This window comes from Drosophila eugracilis, unplaced genomic scaffold (genome assembly GCF_018153835.1).
Source record: "Drosophila eugracilis isolate 14026-0451.02 unplaced genomic scaffold, ASM1815383v1 contig_90, whole genome shotgun sequence".
NCBI lineage: Eukaryota > Metazoa > Arthropoda > Insecta > Diptera > Drosophilidae > Drosophila > Drosophila eugracilis.
The window spans coordinates 7,443,682-7,462,840 of NW_024573812.1; the positions used below are offsets into that span (position 1 = coordinate 7,443,682).

The following is a 19,159-nucleotide window of genomic DNA, read 5'->3' on the forward strand; positions in this document are numbered from 1 at the left end:
CATCCTAAATTATTAATTAAATTTTAGAATTTTTTTTTTAATATAAATGGATGGATTTTTGTTGGCACTTTACTATAGAAATTAGTGACTAATTTTTTTTTTTCTTTTTTCTGTTTAGTCCCTTGACCTACTTTTAAATAACTTTGTTACTATTTTTGTTTGTTTGTTTCCAATAAGATATGTATATTGTAATTGTAAATACTGATAGTCAAAAAATACCAAAGTGCCAACAGCGTTCAACGTTTACCAGCACTATGCGAGTCGGCTTCCTGGTGAATGCCAAACAAACCGATTTCAATTGACCGAACGATTTCAAGCCGCTAAAATGGCAAACGTGCGCTGTTTACACAAGTTAATCCGCCTGCAAAAGCTCCTGCTGCCGTTCAGTAAGTAGTGTAAATCTCCTTTTGCACCTGTTAGCCGCGAATTCACCGCGTGCGCTCATTACGAAAGAGAGCCCGCAACCCATGAAAACAGCTGTTCGATCGAGTAGTGCGTGCGTGCGAAAGAGAGCGACGAGTGTGAGAGAGTGAGTGAGAAGTGTAAAATGCTGACTGCCAAATGCCGGCGGCCTTAGATTTCTCGACAATTTCCAACAAAATTATAAATAAACAGTGATATTTTACTGAGAAAAGGATTAAATAAAATGCAAGAGCAGGAGATGGATGTGGATATGGCGGATGCGGCGTCGAATTTCCTGCAGCTCATCAAGCAACTGCTGCTCGAAAAAGCTTACGACGGCGTGCGGATGTTGTTCCAAAGTGCCCATGAAGCTGAGAGGAACACCCGGCTGCTGCCTCACATAGCCATGGATCTTTACCACGATGTGTGCTCAGGGAACATCTCCGACGAGATTCATGACCAGGAGCCAGAGCTTTTCGACTGCTCCGATGAGCTGCTTAAACTGCTGGCAAAGTTTGCACCACTGCAGGAACTTATGTTGGAGCTTATGGAGCGCTTGGAGGAGAGCAGCAGCCTTAATGTGTTCGGCGCTTACCTAAGAGCGCTTCAAGTAGTGCTCCAGCGACAGGGACGGGACAAGCCGCAAGCCGTAGAGTGGAGCCTCCAGAGCGTGTTTACCCGGCTAAAGGATCTGCCTCTGCCCAAGTACCTCTCCGAGGGCTACGACGAGGCCCAAGCGCGACTCATAGAGCAGAATGAGCAGGTGGAGAACCTTCTGGCCCACTACATAACCGTTGGACTTTTTCGCCAACCGCTCTGCAGCGAAATCCTGCAACAGGACGTGCGTAGTCCTAGTGACACCTTTAAGGATTGCGGTCTGAATCGACGCAACATCTTCACTTGCTTTTTTATCCAACTTCTGGGTCGCCCTTTGGCGCTTCTTGAGATGAGCCACGTAAAGGAAGACCTCACGCGCACCTATGTGCAGCAGGTAACGGAGAGTCTGAGCCAGGATGCGAGTCAGTGTCTGGGAGATCCGTTCTACTTGCTCAATCTCGTAGAACAGCGTGCCCGATGGATGCGCAAACTAGATGCGTCTAAGGGGGTCTACGAGATGAGCTGCCGAAATGTTTTCCTCATCGAAGAGAAGCTGCCGCTGCATGCGGTGGCCATGTACTATCACTCGCTCTTTGTAGGCAACCAACTGCCAACCAACGCGCCCAGGATATACTCACCTCTGTTCTTGTTTGAAACGATTGCCTATCTGGCGGAAGTCCTGCTCAGGCAGCAGGAGCCACCACTGCAGTATTGCGGTCTCCGATTAGTGGAGCACCTTTTGAGCACCTTGGTGGACCCAGTGCCCAGCAGTTCGCTCCAGCTGGACGTCCATAAGCGCTTCTGTGAAGCGCTCTGTAAAATTGTAGGCTACTCCCCACAAGTAGCCCTCCGCCAGCTAGGACTTCATGTGCTGCGACAATATGTTCTAGCCTTTGATGACCAAGGAAAGTTTCTGATTCTGAAGAATCTACTTGAAACACTCCAGCACGATGGTCTGATGGGCTACCTGGGAGGAATGTACAAGGATCTGGTGGATACGGCACTACAAGAACCTGTACCCTTGTCGGAAGTTTATAGTGGAAAGATGTTCCGAGAGATGATACTGCTGTGCGTCTGTGTGCTGCCTCACGACGTCAAATCTGATCTGCTCCTGCACTCCGATCGTCTGTGTCATGCCTTGAATATCCTACGCTACTTTGCAGTGAGGGACAAAGCTGATGTCACTGGATTTTGGCAAGCTTTGCCGGATATTACAAAAAGACTGCTCGATCCCCTGGGAAAAGCGTTGAACTTTTCGATGGCCCACTACAAAGCTTACAAGGAGCGCGTGGAGAGGGGCCAAAGTGCTTCGGACGATGAACTTATGCAGCGGCAACTCAACATGCTAGCCGTAAACATATCCAACAGTGGAATGGCTGGCGGAGATGGAGACAGCAAACTGCCGGATATTGGACGCCAGGAGAAGCTCGATGTGCTGGCCAGCTCCATCACCAGTCTGGAAACCCTGCAATCGTTATATCTGCGTGCCAGCGAGATCATCGAACAGTCCAGCCGCTTACGTCGGAACGCCAATCCATCGAATGCTTAGCTTATATTTTGTCCACAATGAAAGCGAAATGATAACGTAAACTTTTTGTGTAAACAGAACCGAAAACGAAATCGAAACTTAAACTGATCTATGTGGTTGGGGTTCTTGGCTGGGGCGCTAATTAACCGGCTAATTGAGCCAGTTGTGTGCTAACTAACTGGGCAACGATGCTGTTTTGCATTGCGACTTGCGCATTTGAATCCGCTGCATATAGATATACCTAACACCTTAACTGGGTAACTGAATGTCTCAGTAAAGGTTGTTTCGCAATAGTGTGCTGTCTTAGAAATGTATTAGGATGTTTGCGAAATCAACATAGAATGTTTACTGTCATGTTCTTTGGAAAGTTTTTATTGCATTTGTTAGAGAAAAATTAATGAGGTTCTGAAGTAATTTGACACCTTTGTATAAATATATATTTGGCTAGGTAATAAAAATCGTGTATACATGACATTACAAAGGATTCCTTTTTGCAGATGCGCAAAGCTCCCGCTTGACTCCATTGCAGCCAAGACCCTTGACTTTCTTACTGGCACGAAGCTATGCCAAGGATGAAAAGACAACTAACCTAGACGACTTTAGGGCCCGCGAGGAGCAGCGTGAAAGAGAGCGCGATGCAGCCGATGAGGCTGCTGCAAAAGCCACACAGAAGCAGGCTGGCGGAAGTGGTGGGCTAGGATCAACAGGATCAGAATCAAGTGGCCAACATGACGACGCCAAGCAGGCCAAGGTAGATGCTATAAGAACGAAGATTCTGGACGCTGCTCTGCAACATGTGCCGCAGCAGGGTTGGACCCGACAGGCTATAGTCCTTGGCGCCGAGGAGAGTGGCTATCCCAGCGTGGTTCACGGCATGTTCCCCGAGGGTGGCTTTGCCCTGGTCTCCCACTTTAACGGCAAATGCAACGCTCAGCTGGTGGAGAGCCTGCAGCAAAAGACAGATGGTGGCAGGCAGGAGGTGGAGGATCCCCTGGACTTCCTGGTGCAAGCGGTGCGCCAGCGCTTGGAAATGGTCACTCCGTATAAGACGCATTGGCCTCAGGCAATGGCTTTGATAGCCCAACCTCAACATGCTCCCACAGCTCTGGCCCAGGTGCTCACCCTGGTGGATGACATTTGCTACTACTCCGGCGATAGATCTGTGGATGTGAGTGTTTCTTAATCTCTAATAATTTAATTCTGAATTATATGCGTGCTGTAGTTCGGCTGGTACACGAGACGTGTGGGTCTGGCGACCATCATGAAGATGACTGAGCTGTACTTCCTGCAAGACACCTCCCCAGGGCATGCTCAGACTTGGGAGTTCCTCAAGAACCGCATGGACGAGGCCGTGCAGCTCCAAATGATGCTATCACAGACGGAGGGCATGACGCACACGTTTCAACGTTCCTTCAACTCGGCGTTCATAACGGTAGGTTAATGGATATGAATTTTCACATTTGTCACTCATTAATTCCCTAATTACTTACAGGCGCGTAATATTTTGGGTCTGGGGTACAATCGTAATTAGCACGGAGTTAAGCCGACCCTATGACCCCGTGACCCGAAGCCTCGAGTGCCGCTTGCAGTCCAAAGATAAATAATTCTAGTGGGAACGCTGCTGCTCCCACCTAAAGATCTACACTTATGTTTACCTTAAATCCATATGTATATATGTGCATATAATTACACCCTTATACAACCCAGTTCTGGATGTTCTTTTCTCTGATTTTCTGGGGATTTAATTTCCATTTTTCTCACTTTGCCAATATTCGCAATGGGAAACTGTAAATAAGAGGAAACCTAATAACTTTTTGAAGTTTGTACCTGTTTATTTGTTTATAATATTAACGTATTGAATTTTCTGAATGGTTTGCTTTGTCAGTTCGCTGACTAATTGAACGCATGACCTTAGTGATTTTGAGGTTGCAGTTTTAACGCTCAAGTGAGTATTCATAGATAACAATACCGGAAATTAGTAATCAGGTAAATATGTTCAAGGTAAAACTAACCTTAAGTAAGTTTATCAATTTTGTTTATTTTAAGAATCCATACCAGATATTGAGCGACATCTGATTTTTCAGGTTATATAGGTTAAACATACCAATGTATAGGACAATTGCTCCAAGAAATAAACTTTGGTTCAACTGCCATATTCATTGGTTAATCCATATGATCCTATGATTTACTACGTTGGGCAGGGACGGTATTGGTGGTCACAGTGGATGACATTCGCGATATTCGTGATGTATTGCCGAAAACATCTCCAAACGCTGCATCGCCGAAAGACTTCTCGCTTCGCACGGATAGCATCTTTTGCAAACTGCCCAGTCCCCGCAGCTCCTTTCGGTCATTGGCAATCCAGTCATCCGACATCAATTGTTGGTGAGAAGGCCAATTAGAATCCTTCTTCAAGTCAACGGGTTCATAGAATTCCGGCGGTACCTTAAATTGTAAATTAGGGTCCTTAGGTCTTTTGGAATTGGCTGTGCTTCGAAAGGTAGAAATATTGGATGCTACGAGGGAGTTTGCTTTGAATGTTGATATCGAATCTGTGTTCATTGGATTCGATTTCGCATTGGTTGTCGGGATTGAATCCGTTTGGGTTGTTGGGATAAATGTTGTTTTGATAGTTGGAAAGTCGGTTAATGCAATGGAGTTCACTGGGATGGGTCTTACAATGTTAATAGCAGAGAATGTTCTGTTTGATTTTTTGGGATCTGCTTCAGCAGTGGCTATTGGAACTGGGTTTTTACTTAGGCTCTGGTATTTCCAATCTCTTGACTCAGGAGTTTTGTAGATAGAAATAGGTACTGGTGTCACAGAGTCTGCTTTAGGCATTTTTTTCCTGTCCGTTGATAATATCAATATCGGCTTCTTCGGTTCCGTCACTTCCGAATAGAGGTCGGATATACTTCTCACTATCAATGGTGCTTTTTTCTTTTTCCACTTGCCAAATAAATTATTTATATTCAGTTCGCTTAGCACGGTTAGGAGATTTGGAATGCACACCACATCGCTGTTCCCAAAGAGATTCCTTAACAGTCTCACCAGCTCATCCTGTTTCCCCAACAGGTGTTGTATTTCTCCCATATCCTCGCCATTTCCGAACCACTTGTACTTATGATTAAGAGCCCTTAAACGGAAGATATAGTTCTGCATCATGTGAAGCAGCTTTTCTAGAGTCTCCGGAGCCATGGGATCAGAGAGGTAGCCATTACAATCGAACAGCGTGCTGGATGAGAACAGATCCTGATCTGGAAAACCACTGAATGGCACATCGAAACTTCTTCGTTTTCGGGATATCATCATCACTTTTCCATAGTTGGCATACAGCAGGCGTAGCAATATGTAATGAGCTGCTTCCGGGGATCGACCCAAATTACTAGCCAGGGCATATATAACCCGACGGTTGACCTCCAGCCAGCGGGGTGGCAAGGTATCACAGGGATCAGACGGTGGCATTCGATTTCGCGCTCTCACGAAGGGACTTTCAGTGAATGGACGGGTGCCCAGGGGACAGCAGCTGGAGATGGTACGCACTGGGCAGTGAGGACAGCTGTAGGGAATCGGCGGACAAGGAGTCCGTCGGAGGCGGCAACAGTGGATGCACATCGTTAGAGGTGGTTAGAAATGGGATAACACTGTAAGCAAGCCTGCTTGAAACGACTTTCAATTTGGAATTTTCAAAGATGATGATTGTTAATGCCCAAATAAACCAGATCTTATCGAAGATTATATCCATGCCGCAAGTGGGCACAAACATGTCGAAATGGCAAGTCGCTGCCAAAAAAGTGGTTTTAAGGAGCGGTTTTCCTAAATTCGATGACAAAAAGGGCACAGCCAGAATATCTGTAAAACTTCTATACAATCTAACTAGCCTAATTCTGCTTAAACCTTAGAATGTATCTTACTCATTTTTAAACGAATCTCAAAGTTGTTTTCTTATATTTATTCTTAATGTTTATTTCAATGTAAAGTTATCTGCCTTTCTAGCGTTGTCTGAATTGAAACTTCAATTCTAGGGTTTAACTTGTTCTCCAACAATATTGTATTGCACTCGTTCTTGAAATACTAAAACTAATAGAGACTAATTTAAGGGCTCAAGGTAAGGTTCCTCTTCGAGGGGTAGTTGTTCCATATTACTGAAATTTAGGAACTTGTACTAGTTATTTTATAAAACTTAAGAAGAATGTATTTCACCTGTGAAGAATTTCACAGGAGTCGATTTGTGTTCCATTTGCAGCCTGCAGTTGCTTCAGCCTTTCGGGCACATCGTTGGTGGCCGCTATCATGGCTCCTAGTCTTTGTTTCAGTCCAGAAAATGTGGGCCTATGTGATGGCACAGAATTCCAGCAACTTTCCATCACAGAAAACCTAAGGTGGGCAGGTGTTGGGAGTACTTGTATATAACTTGATCATAACTTTTCACTTACATTTCATCCGTACATCCCTCTGGTCGCTTCATCCGATGGCCTTGTCTTAAAAGCTGCAAGAGATCACTGGGAGATACCGATGGGTATGGCATTCCACCAAGCGTTGTTATCTCGTAGAGCAGCACGCCAAAGGACCATCTGAAAAAGTAAGAGATCAGCTAAATGTTGTCTTTGGATTGAAGTCTGACAATCCCTTACACATCGCTCTGGCTGGTGTACACCTGGTGGGTGAGGGACTCCAGGGCCAGCCATTTGATAGGCAGTTTGCCACTTCCTCCTGACTTTCGGTATACATTCTCGTGATATACATCTCGACTGAGCCTAGAAAAAGGAAAGATAGCGTGTACGATCTATAAACTTTAAGAGTTGACTTACCCAAAATCTGCAATCTTAATGCTGCGATCAACAGATATCAGAACATTGCGGGCAGCTAGGTCTCTATGAACCACTTTGTTTTGGGCCAGAAATTCCTGAAAAATAATAGAAAACTTTTACGTCTTAACTTTAAAAATTCAATGGATTTAGCTCACCATTCCCACAGCCACCTGTTGAGCAATGTCTAATAAATCTGCATACTTCAATGGAACTCTGGGCTTGGAATCTGATGAGTCCAGGCAATCAAAGTATTCCTTGTTATCAAAGGTTCTTTTCCTGCTTTCTATGTTTGACTCTTCATTGAGCTTCAGTCCCAGCTTCTGATTCTTATCCTTTGCTGCATCTTGAACTTTCGTAACATGACTACTACCGATGTTTTCAATGTCCTCTAGCCCATAACCTTTGTTTTCTGCTGCGTTGGTGATTCTGGTTAGGGTGTAGGTCTCCACTCGACTGCTGGTTTGGGTCTGGTCCGCTTCGCTCTCCTCTTCTACAGTGGACAGCATCGATATGTTGATATCTTCTATGCGGTCATGGATGGAATGATGTCTGGGTCGATAAAATCTTCGGTTGTCCACATTCTGCTCAAGGTTCTTCTTTAAGCCAACTGCATTCTGCTCCTGACGTAACTTCCACTCCTCACTAAGTTTGGGAATAAAATGATCAATTCGTTTTTTATAGTTTTATTTTTCTTTAATAACAAACCGTAAGAAGTTCTGCAGACTTCCCAGACTGCAGTATTCAATTATCAACATCATCCGGTTGCTGAAACGAGTGGAGTATCCAACAATTCCCACAATATTTGGATGCTTGCCCACAGCCTTCAGCATTTGGATCTCACATTTGAAAGCGTACACATCCTCTTCATTGGGTTCATCTGTGGAACCAGAAATAGCTCAAAATTAAATAAAAACTCCAATACTAGTAGTACCTTTTAACAACTTGACGGCCACTTGACGCTTCTTGTAAACACCGCGACGTACCAAACCGAAAGCTCCCTCCCCAAGGACATCTTGCAGTAGCACCGAATGGGGCTCTACTTCCAGCTCATCCATTATATCCAGGCTCTCGTTCGGCGACAGGGTGACCAGCAGGCCACTGTTGTCCATCAGCGAGACATGGAATTCACTGGCCTTGGCATATTTGGCCTCCATTTGTGAGGCTTGAGTATCCGATCGATTTCGTCTGCAGAAGGTCAGGGAGCACAGCATCACAATGCAGCAAAGGGGCACAATAATGAAGAGTATTAGCTTTACTAGGTTTCCGTCTGTATGAAAGTAAGACGAAATAAGTTATTTGAATGCATTTGCTTTAATGTTAGAGGATAAGAACATATTTAATTAGGATTCTTCTACTTACCACTCAGCCAGACAACTCTAGGAATCTTAATCAGGGTTAGGTCGGTGGCATTCTTTCCGCCTGCTGACTGTGCCACCAAATGCACTTCAAAATGGGAACCCAATACCGTGATTCTAGGTACGAAGAAGTGGCTTCTGTTTTGGTCTAGGGTAAAGTTAACCTCCTTACCTCCCTGTATTAAATCGAAGATTCTAAGTGTATAGCTATCCGGCAGTTGGGGGGGTCGCGACCAGGTGATGTTCAGAGACAAGGTATTCGGCAGGTACTGTTCTTGCCGGACAGTCAGATTCTCCGGCTTATGGGGAGCTAATAATGGGATTTATATAAAATGAAGTTAATCAAAAAATTAAAAATACCTACGGCAGAGTGTATAGTTGAAGGGATACCAATCCAAACAGCTTGGAGCTTCCACTTGTAGCCACTTTAAATCGCTCTCCAGACGGTTCATTATGTTCACAGTTCTTACGCCCACAAGATAATGTTTGTCAAACTCCAAGTTGCTCACCGTGTGCTTGTAAAGTTTTCTTCGCTGGAGGAGTATATAAAATGTTAATAACAATGTTAGAGGTGCTCTGCTGTACTTACATCCCGGAACTGCACCTCCAGTGGTTCGTCCATGTTCACGCTGTTCGTTGAATAGGATACCATGTCAAAGTAGCAGTTGCTTTCTGGAATAGGAAATAGTAAGATTAAGTGTATATCCTATAAATAAGGAAACTCACCAGCCGACGGCTCCCACTCGATCTCAGCAGCAATGTGATAGGGATCATCTATCTGAGGGACAAATCGCACCAGTTTTACTGCACCCATTTTGCTGGGTTGGTAACCTCGTATTAGGGTGGAAAAGGGTTGATCCTTGGCTATCAGTGAGTAGCTGCCATCCCCGTGCATCGCCAGAGCCGTTATGTTGTGGCTGGAGTTTGACTCCAGCCCGGGCAAGACCAGAAAGTTTTCATCAGACTAAAAGCAAAGAAAAATAGGGAAAGGCATTTAATACAAGTAGAAGTGGATCCAACAAAATTCTGGGCAATTACGAAATTACTTATTACTCAATTACTTATTATTACGAAATATAAGATCATAATGTGTTGTCTTGACATCAGACATAGGTCGACATATTACTAAACAATTAAGTACCAAGCATTATTATCTCACCAGGTATACTTTGGTTTGTGATATGTCCTCATTGATTGCATGCACCTTGATTATGTAAGTGGAGTTTGGAGCTGACACGTTTCCCTTGCTGTGCTGAACCCAATCTATTTGGAAAACTATTTCCGACTCCGTTCTACACAGCATATTCAGCTGAAAATTATCCTGCACCTTGCGTAAAGCTCCAGGAGCATTTCCATTGGACTTGCAGTCCTTAAAGCATCCCCGAAAGTCCTGTCATGCAAAAACAAGATTAATTACAGCTTTTATCAGTATAATATTTCTATTTTTATTTTTACATCAACGACTGATAGACGGTTCTTCTAATTTATTTAAATATTCAAAGGAAATTCAATATACCATCTTGCCCTTCTCCAGGCAATTCTGAGTGCATGCGGTGACATTTAGCAGCGACTTGTCATGGGAGATCTGGTCCATTATCAGCATTTCACCTTGATTTCTTCCCACCAAAAACCAAAAGAAAAATGCGTATTTTACATAGAAAATCAGCATTTTTCTTTGTTTTGCTTCCAATTCAACTTCTTAAGTTTCTGCTGTGTGTGTATTGAGTTTCAAAATATATTTTTTTAAAGCTTGTTTTCCGTTTATTCTTCTTTTGTCATACTCTTTGATACAATCGTTGGGTTTTCTTTTACTCTAATTAGACTTAAAAAACTGCACAAAATAGCAAAAGGTTTTTTTGGGATCCCAGTTTCAGAGATCAAAACCGAACCGCTGCTCACGGATTATCTTTGCGAACTGAGCCCAAAATGTGTCGGAGGAAAGCAACGAAGAAGAAATAATGAAGAACGGTGGACTCGATGAATATATTTTGCGCTATTTTGTTTTGATTTGTTTTCCACTTCTTCAATGCATTGTATCGGAATGGATAGGATTGGACTTGGGGTCATTTGAAATGCAAAATTCAGAGCGGTACTCCGTCATCGTATTGCCAAGGAGGATTGGGCAATTGGTTGGCATTCCCGAAATGTTTTGGTATTCTATTTCTTATGATCTATTCTTAAGGGTTATGATACATTTGTGAGGCCAAGGAAACTTAAAAGTTAAACTAAGCCTTCAAATTGTCGCTATTTCTTGCGCCAAAAGAGCATTCATTTCAGCAAACCGATAACAAAGAACATACATTCCATCCCTATAAACAACCTTGGGCGCGATTATTTGAATTCACAATTTTAAACTGTTTGCCAATTTCACCTACTTTGTAAAGCTTTTCTTGCTTCTGTTTTAACTAGAATATGGAAATTGTTAGCTGAAAAAACAGGTATTCCTCAATACAGACTTGCAAATGCACATGACCTCTGTTTCAGTTTATATCGTATAGAACCCGCAATTACGTCGGTGACTCAATTGTTGCATCGCATTCGAGTTCTCGTAATACTCAAATGGGAATCTCGTGCATTGCTCTCTGACTTTTTAATGAAAACTCGCTTGTTTAGTCAAATATCGCACGCTCGCGTGGTCGGTTCTGCTCTCAAAATGCGATAACGAAGCATTACTTGTTTAAACATTTACCCTGCGTGCGCTTTTCCAAACAAAAATAATTATATATTTCTATGAGATCGTCATTTGTGCCAAAGCTTTAGGGGACATTCTAGGTTGCACTGCTTGGAAAGTAAATAAATATATTAAAATATATGTAAAATTGTAATATTTATAAGTGTTTATTTATAAGCAACAAGATAACATAAATGAACCATTTTGTTGCCAAAAGGGATAATCACATCATTTGTAAAACCAAATTCCTTTAGTATAATTAAAAAGTTATTTTAATACAAATTTCATTCTAATCATAACGACATTTAAATTCTATTTTAATTGGTAAGCCAATTGTTAATACAAATTCAGTTCATGTAATGAATATTGGCGGTCAAAGTGTTGTATGTGGAAGAGACATTTCAAAAAGCCGGCTTTGATAGGACTGTAACGCAATTGCGGCCAGACATCTATATAAAGCCATTGACTATCTTGATTGTTCGAATTTTTAAACACCCCAAGCAAATAGCTATTAAATCGGTGAAATTTTTTAACAACACTTACCGCGAGCTCGCGCCATCGGCGGATACTGATAAGGATAAGAAAAGGTTACTACACATTGGGCACTTTTAGTCGCTGGAGGACCGCGGAAAGTATCGCTACTTAAAAGTTCTTCGATCCGGAAAAAATTTTCAAACTCGAGAGCTGCAAATATGAAAATCGAGTGGGCTCCCATTGAAGTTCCCATGGAGCGACGTCGTCAGATGTTCGCCATGGCCTTCTTCATCCTGTCCTTCATGATACTTTCCTTTGGATCATATATTCTTGTGGCTGCCCTGCTGGTAAATAAAATATATTATCAATTTCTTAGTAAATAAAACTATTCTTATCTAGATCTATGGTAACCTAGTATGGCGCACCGTGACAATTATTTACTTGGTCTACATTTATGCGAATCATAGGATAACCCACTCCGTTATGGACGGCAATGGGTAGGCTTAAAACTGCATTCTAGAAAACGATTAAAACTTACAACAATAATCTTTATTAGCTGGAAATTTAGTCGCAATAATTGGCTGTTTCGGCACTATCGCGATTACTATCCCGTCCAGCTGGTCAAAACCGCAGAGTTGCCCCCAAATAAGAACTACATTTTGGCCAGCTTTCCCCACGGAATACTGGGGTAAGCTCCTTGACTGATAGCCAATCTTATCAATCGGTCACTCAAGTGACGAAATTTTTGTACACACACTAATGTAAATATTGAAACCCCCGATAGGACTGGCATTTCCATGAACATGGGTCTAGACATCTCCAAGTGGCTGGAACTGTTCCCGAAAGTGAGGCCCAAGGTGGCCACTTTGGATCAGAACTTTCTAGCGCCCTTTGTGCGTGGTCTTTTGAGGTCTTGGGGCCTGGTTTCGGTTTCCAAGGAGGCTTTGGTTTATCTGCTAACCAAATCGAACGATCCCAAGCACAAAGATAATCGGGATGGATTCACCTCCAATGCTGTGGCTATTCTGGTGGGTGGTGCCCAGGAGGCGTTAGATTCTCATCCTGGCAAATACATTTTGACCCTAAAGAACCGCAAGGGTTTCGTGAAAATGGCCATTCGAACGGGGTAAGTAAAAATCTTAAAAAGTTAAGGGTAATTTGCAATATTATTATTCTTAAAGGTCATCGATTGTACCCACGTTTTCCTTTGGTGAGGTGGACATTTTAGATCAGGTTGACAATCCACCAAACTCTCCGGTTCGACGCTACCAAGATTTTGTTAAGAGAATTACAGGTATTTCTCCTCTGATTCCAGTAGGTCGTGGTATATTTAACTACACCTACGGCTTTCTGCCCAATCGTCGACGCATCGTTCAAGTTGGTGAGTTGAAATACTATTAATATTTCCAATACTTCCCGCTATCTTATTAATTTTAAAACCATTTTAGTTGGTACCCCCATCGATGTGATAAAGAGCGATAAGCCTGACCCAGAATATGTGGATAAGATACATCAACAGGTCATTAAAGACTTGGAGAAGATGTTCGCGCAGTACAAGGATCAGTACATACCGAACTCCAAGCAGAGCAAGCTTATTATTCACTAGTCGGAACAGCTATTGTCTTAAATATGTGATCAAAGAAGTGATTTATAAGCATTTAATATAAACACTTTAACTTTAAGATTATTATAATTTTTCTTTGTTAAAAGCTCTTTATAACTGTGGGTAGTGATCATAAATTTAAATAGTCGAATATCGATTAGCAGCTGCTAATAGCTCTGAATATCGATAAGACAGCTTATAGTGTTGATCAACGATCAATTGGCGGGGAAATTTAAGTTTCAAATAATATGCAATGATTGATTGAGCAATTGGTTACTAAAGGAATAAAGAATGTGACTGATGGAAAATAATAAAACGTCTACAATTAATAAAATTAAAATTAGACTTAATAGTCTAGGAAAAACCTGTTCTACAAATGTTGAACCCAGTAGACTTTTTCACAGACCAAGCATATAAGGAACAACTATTTCATCACACTAGCGCAAGTGTAGTGTAATACTTAAGCCGATCGAACCTCAACTTAACTCTGATATATAAATACCTTTCTTATCACTCCACTAACTTTTTAGTTAGTCACAAGATATACAAGCCGGAGTATAGGGTGCTAATTGATTGCTAATAATTTTTCTCTTAAAGTTCAAAGTGGGTAATAAATTGGGAATCGCCGCATACCTTTGCACCCGAAACTTCGATTACCAGACGACGATTGTAAGCCAACATTTATCATCTTTATCACTCTAATCGCAAATTCCCATCAGACCAAACACTGGTTAGTAGGTTTGTGATTAGCCGGTAATGCGGGTGCCCTCCATCCACCAGAAAGCCGATAAGGATAAGTATAAGTTACTACTGGGCAAATTGACCGCCACTGGATTCCATATCAATCAGTCGTGGGAGAACCATCGAAAGAGCAGCTGCCAGACATTATTGGAACGGAGTTAACATGAAAATCGAATGGGCACCACTCCGGGTTCCTCTGGAACGCCGATTGCAGATCATAGTCACGGCTTTCTTCACTTTGATGCTGTTAATACTATTATCTGTTTCATTTCTATTAGTTGCTGGTTCACTGGTAAGTAAATAAGTAACTTATATTAAAATATGATCGTTATTATTTGATACATGAATATAGATATATGGAGGCATCTGGCTACGTAGCCTAATGGTGATTTACCTGGCCTACGTCTTTGTACATCATAAGAAAACTCAATCTGTGGTGGATGACAATGGGTAAGTGGAAAATGAATGAAAAAGTCGCCTAAAGATAATATCCTTTTATATGCCTTTCTCAGCTGGATGATAACCCGTAGTAACTTCCTTCATCGTCACTACCGCAATTACTTTCCCGTGGAGTTGGTGAAAACCGCCGAATTACCAGCTAATAAGCACTACATCTTGGCCAGCTTTCCTCACGGAATTCTGGGGTAAGTACATTGACAGATAGCAAATCTAATCGTTTAAATATAAATAGACTCTGATTTGGATTGTAGGACGGGCATTGGTATTAACATGGGTGTGGAAATCTCAAAGTGGTTAGAACTGTTCCCTCAAGTGCGACCCAAAGTAGGCACTCTGGATCAGCATTTCCATGTTCCCTTCATGCGTGAGGTCATCCGTTGCTGGGGCTTAGTGTCCGTTTCCAAGGAGGCTTTGCTGCACATGCTTACCAAATCAAATGACCCCAAGCACAAGGACAATCGGGATGGATTCACCTCCAATGCAGTTGCTATTCTGGTGGGTGGGGCTCAGGAAGCTATGGATTCGCACCCTGGGCAGTATATTTTAACCCTGAAGAATAGGAAGGGTTTCGTCAAATTGGCCATTAAAACGGGGTGAGTAACAAGTTGCTTGATTAACAAATCCATTTCTAAATCCCTCTGCTTACAGGTCATCGATTGTTCCGTCATTTTCATTTGGCGAGGTGGACATATTCGACCAGGTGGCCAATCCTCCGGATTCCCTTCTCCGTCGATTCCAGAATCTTGTAAAGAAACTCACCGGTGTTTCCCCGCTAATCCCTGTGGGTCGAGGTTTCTTCAACTACACCTTTGGCTTCCTGCCTTTTCGCCGACGCATTGTCCAAGTTGGTAAGTGAAATTTTCATTTATCTTTACAGATATTTTTATTCAATTTTGCATATTCCAGTTGGTTCTCCCATTGATGTTGTGAAGAGCGATCAGCCGGACTCTGAGTATGTGGACAAAGTGCATGGACAGGTCATTGAGGCCCTGGAAAAATTATTCGAAGAGCATAAAGACAAATATTTGCAGAACTCTAAGATGGCCAAACTGGTTGTACATTAAACCTTTAAAGGTTTAGAAACCTTAGTTACCAGAGATTATTATGTGACAGTAGTATTACTGTTAGAGTTTTAAAATAGTTGTCGTTTCCTTTGATTTCCAACTGCAGCCTAGGTAAATAAAAACGTTTTTAATAAAGCAATATAATGTATTAAAAAAATCCGGTCTATAAGTTCTTTTAAGCTGAGAAGCGAATTTCACATTTTTGACTTTTAATTCAAACTGTTTTTATGCCATTCCTGAAGCATTTTATGTAATAGTTCTCATTGACTAAATAAAAGTGCCCGCTTATAAGAATTACCATATAATTACCAGTTCATTGAAATGTAACATCGACTGCATGAATCAGCACTTGTGTGAATGAGACACTCGCTTGATAAGGTCGACACAGATCTGTAGTAGAAAATAAACGAAAAAATCAGGCTAGACCCCTTATCGAAGAACTCACTACTGTGGCACGCATAATCCAATGAATATTTTGACTGTTGCGAAGCACTGCCAATTCATGTGACACAAACATAAAGTTCCACGAGTAAAGGTCAAGAATTGGTCGTGATAGTAATGACTGTTGCCGGCTTGCCCATATAAACATTGGAATAACACCGGCATGCCAAGATATGATTCAGAACTCTTCGATTAGAGAGAACCCGCAAAGATCGTTGATTACGATCGAATTTACAGCCACTTAAGGAACTAATAACTTTTCCTTATCTGACTGATTTGACTATAATTTGGGGTTATAAATCTGATTTAAATGGGATAATTATCAGAGCATATGCACGCGTAATGTAATCTGTAGTGTCTGGGCTTAAGCTATTATCAATGACTTATCACTGAAGTGTGGTTCTCAAACTGTTAGCGGCTCTTATGGGTCGTCCGAAGAGGCGAGTCGTTGCGTTGATAAGGATAAGTACACTCTGTTACACCCTGGAAATTGTTTGACGCCGCTAAGCGATCGCTCAGTCGCTGGGAACTTGTCGAAAGAGTCGCTTCTTTGTTTGGAAGATCGGTAGATTTCAATATGAAAATCGAATGGGTTCCTTTAGAAATTCCACTTGAACGGCGGCTCCAGACCCTGGTCACCGCTTTCTTTACTTATACCCTCTTTACGCTTCCCATTTCATCCTGGCTCACAGCGGCCATCCTGCTGGTAAATCCCAAATAAAAAGTGATTTGTGAAAAGTTAATAAATAATAGATCTAAAATCAAAGATATAATTTTCCAGTGAGTGAACTATTTTGTGAATTAAAAATACAGTTCCGTCATGTCAATAAAGGCATATCTGGAAGCAATAAAATTGCTAAAATAATAACAAAAGACTCAAATTGCTATTCAATGTGCACAAAACTTTGAGCAAGCGAACAAATTTACTATTAAAAACAAATAATTTAAATGAAAAGTCCTAATCTAAGGGATAAAACCATACATTTATTAGGCGTTTTATTAATTTCAAAGTTTGAAATGGTTAAAAAATAAAAATAAAAAAGTTGTTTAATGTTTAGTGGTTTAATGATGAAGGCATAAAGATATGAATGTGGACCTTAAATAGATTGAATAAATTAAAAAAATCTGACAAAAAGTCAGATAAAATTTTAATAATTAAATCTTTAAAGTGTTTACGCTTTCTGAAAAGAGCTGAGTTTAATAAAACAATCTTTATATCAGTTCTATTTTTAAAAACATAAAATGCAAGTGATTTGTGTGTGCATTTTTGATAAACTATGAGTTTTATGAGTTCGTATTTTTATTAAATATTCATACATATCTATACCTAAAACTTTTTGTTTCTTTCCATTAGTATAATGGCGGATTTCTTCTGCGCAGTCTGCTTGTTATCTATTTTGTAAAAGTCTTTTTGGATTACAAGCTAAATTACGGCCTTATGGAGGGAAATGGGTAAGTGTTGAAAATCAAAATAGGTCATTAACTGAAAAGATAATGACACAATCAATTTTCCCTAGTTGGTTATTCTATCGCAGCAATCGAAGATATCGAGACTATTTCCCCGTTGAACTCGTAAAAACAGCTGAATTACCGGCTAACAAAAATTATATTGTGGCTAGCTTTCCACACGGAATTCTTGGGTAAGCGAGTTTATAGATCCCCAGCTTGTTATATCTTATCATGTCTTCCATTCTTTAAAAGCACTGGAACTTGTATTAACATGAGCTTGGACATTAGGAATTGGCTGGAACTCTTTCCCCAAATTAGGCCTAAGATTGCCACCTTGGATCAACATTTCAGGACACCTTTCTTACAGGACTTGTTACGTTGGTGGGGAATGGTGTCGGTTTCTAAGGAATCTCTGACTCATTTACTGACTAAATCCAATGATCCCGAGCACAAGGATAATCAAGACGGTTTTACATCCAATGCGGTGGCTGTGCTGGTGGGTGGAGCTCGGGAGGCCATGGATTCCCATCCTGGGCAGTACATTTTGACTCTAAGGAACCGAAAGGGTTTTGTCAAAATGGCCATTCGAACGGGGTAAGCAATGAGCTTAATAATATTATAAATTCTTCATCAATATCCTTCTGATTAAAGTTCATCGATTGTGCCTTCGTTTTCGTTTGGAGAGGTGGATATCTTTGATCAGGTGGCCAACCCTCCAGAGTCCAAGCTTCGTCGATTCCAAGATTTTGTTAAGAAGTTCACAGGCATTTCGCCGCTCCTTCCCAAGGGTCGAGGCATCTTCAACTACAACTATGGGATAGTTCCCTATCGTCGACGAATTGTGCAAGTTGGTGAGTCATTAACGGTCTTTGTCCTTAAGTCTTTGATTCATTAATACCCTCACAATTCCAGTTGGTTCCCCCATCGATGTTGTGAAGAGCGATAATCCCGATGCCGACTATGTGGACAAGATACATGGTCAGGTGATGGAGGCCCTGGAGAAGATGTTCGAACAGTACAAAGAGGAGTACATTCCCGACTCCAAGCAGGAGAAGCTGATTATACAGTAACTGAGGAAGATGAACCTCAAGACCATGTGATTTTAAATAGAATTTAAGAATCTTTTCTAAAAGCAAAGCAGTCAATAGATAACCTTTAAAACCAGCTAATGTTTTGTTTTCTTTTTTCTTTTATTAATTACCAATTAAATTTGTTACCTTGTATGTACTTATATATACAAAAAGAACAAGGAGCTGGATTCTCGAATTTTTGGAAAAACTTAACTTAGTTTCGGATTTTGTGCCACGACGATCATTCTTTATCTCGCTTCGGTTTTAACAACTATAAGGATTTTGTGCTACGCTAGAAAAGAATCGATCGCAGAATTCCTTTCAAAGGTACAATTTCATTAATTTAGCAACAAATCGGTTTTCATCAAATTTTTATTAGCTTTTTGGTTTTTGTTTGTGTTTTGTTTTGTTTTGTTTGAATTTTTAACGCTAAAGCAATAGCAATATTAGAAGGGAAAATTCGGGGAAATATTAAGATTCAAAGAGATTACTAG

At 41.3% G+C, this 19,159-nt stretch overlaps 7 protein-coding genes across 9 annotated transcripts; 5 read left to right on the forward strand and 2 right to left on the reverse strand.

Moving 5' to 3' along the window:
* The first annotated feature begins 241 nt into the window (after positions 1-241).
* On the forward strand, positions 242-4,233 carry LOC108112691 (ubiquinone biosynthesis protein COQ9, mitochondrial). The gene is made up of 4 exons (XM_017222892.2): positions 242-386; positions 3,025-3,695; positions 3,750-3,959; positions 4,020-4,233. Exons 1-4 carry the CDS (start codon positions 326-328, stop codon positions 4,056-4,058), a joined length of 981 nt encoding a protein of 326 aa, XP_017078381.1. The 5' UTR covers positions 242-325; the 3' UTR covers positions 4,059-4,233.
* LOC108112690 lies at positions 432-2,631 on the forward strand. Its single transcript, XM_017222891.1, has one exon. The coding sequence runs from the start codon at positions 647-649 to the stop codon at positions 2,546-2,548; it is 1,902 nt and encodes a 633-aa protein (XP_017078380.1). The 5' UTR covers positions 432-646; the 3' UTR covers positions 2,549-2,631.
* Positions 4,234-4,545: 312 nt separating the features above from the next.
* On the reverse strand, positions 4,546-6,395 carry LOC108113332. The gene has a single exon (XM_017223888.1). The coding sequence runs from the start codon at positions 6,140-6,142 to the stop codon at positions 4,706-4,708; it is 1,437 nt and encodes a 478-aa protein (XP_017079377.1). The 5' UTR covers positions 6,143-6,395; the 3' UTR covers positions 4,546-4,705.
* A 69-nt stretch (positions 6,396-6,464) lies between these two features.
* Positions 6,465-10,714, reverse strand: LOC108113331 (tyrosine-protein kinase receptor torso). The gene is made up of 14 exons (XM_017223887.2): positions 10,210-10,714; positions 9,853-10,083; positions 9,420-9,657; positions 9,283-9,365; positions 9,058-9,226; positions 8,698-9,003; positions 8,270-8,605; positions 8,044-8,215; positions 7,494-7,980; positions 7,339-7,433; positions 7,162-7,284; positions 6,964-7,101; positions 6,731-6,904; positions 6,465-6,672 (listed from the first exon to the last, which is right to left on the reverse strand). The coding sequence occupies exons 1-14, from the start codon at positions 10,360-10,362 to the stop codon at positions 6,618-6,620; spliced, it is 2,760 nt and encodes a 919-aa protein (XP_017079376.2). The 5' UTR covers positions 10,363-10,714; the 3' UTR covers positions 6,465-6,617.
* A 613-nt stretch (positions 10,715-11,327) lies between these two features.
* On the forward strand, positions 11,328-13,515 carry LOC108112190 (diacylglycerol O-acyltransferase 2). Of its 2 annotated transcripts, none has more exons than XM_017222001.2 (7): positions 11,328-11,482; positions 11,694-12,185; positions 12,238-12,335; positions 12,395-12,526; positions 12,623-12,964; positions 13,020-13,219; positions 13,287-13,515. In XM_017222001.2, the coding sequence occupies exons 2-7, from the start codon at positions 12,057-12,059 to the stop codon at positions 13,442-13,444; spliced, it is 1,059 nt and encodes a 352-aa protein (XP_017077490.1). In that variant the 5' UTR covers positions 11,328-11,482; positions 11,694-12,056; the 3' UTR covers positions 13,445-13,515. The 2 variants fall into 2 exon arrangements, with proteins under 2 accessions (XP_017077490.1, XP_017077491.1); XM_017222002.2 differs by having other exon boundaries at positions 11,866-12,185.
* A 786-nt stretch (positions 13,516-14,301) lies between these two features.
* On the forward strand, positions 14,302-15,705 carry LOC108112810 (diacylglycerol O-acyltransferase 2). The gene is made up of 6 exons (XM_017223107.2): positions 14,302-14,474; positions 14,535-14,632; positions 14,695-14,826; positions 14,893-15,234; positions 15,290-15,489; positions 15,548-15,705. Exons 1-6 carry the CDS (start codon positions 14,346-14,348, stop codon positions 15,703-15,705), a joined length of 1,059 nt encoding a protein of 352 aa, XP_017078596.1. The 5' UTR covers positions 14,302-14,345.
* A 976-nt stretch (positions 15,706-16,681) lies between these two features.
* On the forward strand, positions 16,682-18,759 carry LOC108112811 (2-acylglycerol O-acyltransferase 2-A). 2 transcript variants are annotated; one of them, XM_017223108.2, is made up of 6 exons: positions 16,682-16,852; positions 17,501-17,598; positions 17,664-17,786; positions 17,848-18,189; positions 18,247-18,446; positions 18,508-18,759. In XM_017223108.2, the coding sequence occupies exons 1-6, from the start codon at positions 16,724-16,726 to the stop codon at positions 18,663-18,665; spliced, it is 1,050 nt and encodes a 349-aa protein (XP_017078597.1). In that variant the 5' UTR covers positions 16,682-16,723; the 3' UTR covers positions 18,666-18,759. The 2 variants fall into 2 exon arrangements, with proteins under 2 accessions (XP_017078597.1, XP_017078598.1); XM_017223109.2 differs by lacking the exon at positions 16,682-16,852 and adding an exon at positions 16,865-16,926.
* The last annotated feature ends 400 nt before the right edge of the window (positions 18,760-19,159 follow it).

Excerpts from the sequence above, each read along its gene's own strand:
- LOC108112810 (XM_017223107.2), top strand. The coding sequence starts at position 14,346 with ATGAAAATCGAATGGGCACCACTCCGGGTTCCTCTGGAACGCCGATTG. Across the intron at positions 14,475-14,534 it reads TATTAGTTGCTGGTTCACTG|ATATATGGAGGCATCTGGCT; the intron begins GTAAGTAAATAA and ends ACATGAATATAG. Across the intron at positions 15,235-15,289 it reads AAATTGGCCATTAAAACGGG|GTCATCGATTGTTCCGTCAT; the intron begins GTGAGTAACAAG and ends CTCTGCTTACAG.
- LOC108113332 (XM_017223888.1), bottom strand. The coding sequence starts at position 6,142 with ATGTGCATCCACTGTTGCCGCCTCCGACGGACTCCTTGTCCGCCGATT.
- LOC108112690 (XM_017222891.1), top strand. The coding sequence starts at position 647 with ATGCAAGAGCAGGAGATGGATGTGGATATGGCGGATGCGGCGTCGAAT.
- LOC108113331 (XM_017223887.2), bottom strand. The coding sequence starts at position 10,362 with ATGCTGATTTTCTATGTAAAATACGCATTTTTCTTTTGGTTTTTGGTG. Across the intron at positions 9,004-9,057 it reads CTTCAACTATACACTCTGCC|CTCCCCATAAGCCGGAGAAT; the intron begins GTAGGTATTTTT and ends TCCCATTATTAG. Across the intron at positions 7,434-7,493 it reads AACAGGTGGCTGTGGGAATG|GAATTTCTGGCCCAAAACAA; the intron begins GTGAGCTAAATC and ends ATTATTTTTCAG.
- LOC108112190 (XM_017222001.2), top strand. The coding sequence starts at position 12,057 with ATGAAAATCGAGTGGGCTCCCATTGAAGTTCCCATGGAGCGACGTCGT. Across the intron at positions 12,336-12,394 it reads TCCGTTATGGACGGCAATGG|CTGGAAATTTAGTCGCAATA; the intron begins GTAGGCTTAAAA and ends AATCTTTATTAG. Across the intron at positions 13,220-13,286 it reads TCGACGCATCGTTCAAGTTG|TTGGTACCCCCATCGATGTG; the intron begins GTGAGTTGAAAT and ends AAACCATTTTAG.
- LOC108112811 (XM_017223108.2), top strand. The coding sequence starts at position 16,724 with ATGAAAATCGAATGGGTTCCTTTAGAAATTCCACTTGAACGGCGGCTC. Across the intron at positions 16,853-17,500 it reads TCACAGCGGCCATCCTGCTG|TATAATGGCGGATTTCTTCT; the intron begins GTAAATCCCAAA and ends TCTTTCCATTAG. Across the intron at positions 18,190-18,246 it reads AAAATGGCCATTCGAACGGG|TTCATCGATTGTGCCTTCGT; the intron begins GTAAGCAATGAG and ends TTCTGATTAAAG.
- LOC108112691 (XM_017222892.2), top strand. The coding sequence starts at position 326 with ATGGCAAACGTGCGCTGTTTACACAAGTTAATCCGCCTGCAAAAGCTC. Across the intron at positions 387-3,024 it reads AAAGCTCCTGCTGCCGTTCA|ATGCGCAAAGCTCCCGCTTG; the intron begins GTAAGTAGTGTA and ends TCCTTTTTGCAG. Across the intron at positions 3,696-3,749 it reads CCGGCGATAGATCTGTGGAT|TTCGGCTGGTACACGAGACG; the intron begins GTGAGTGTTTCT and ends TGCGTGCTGTAG.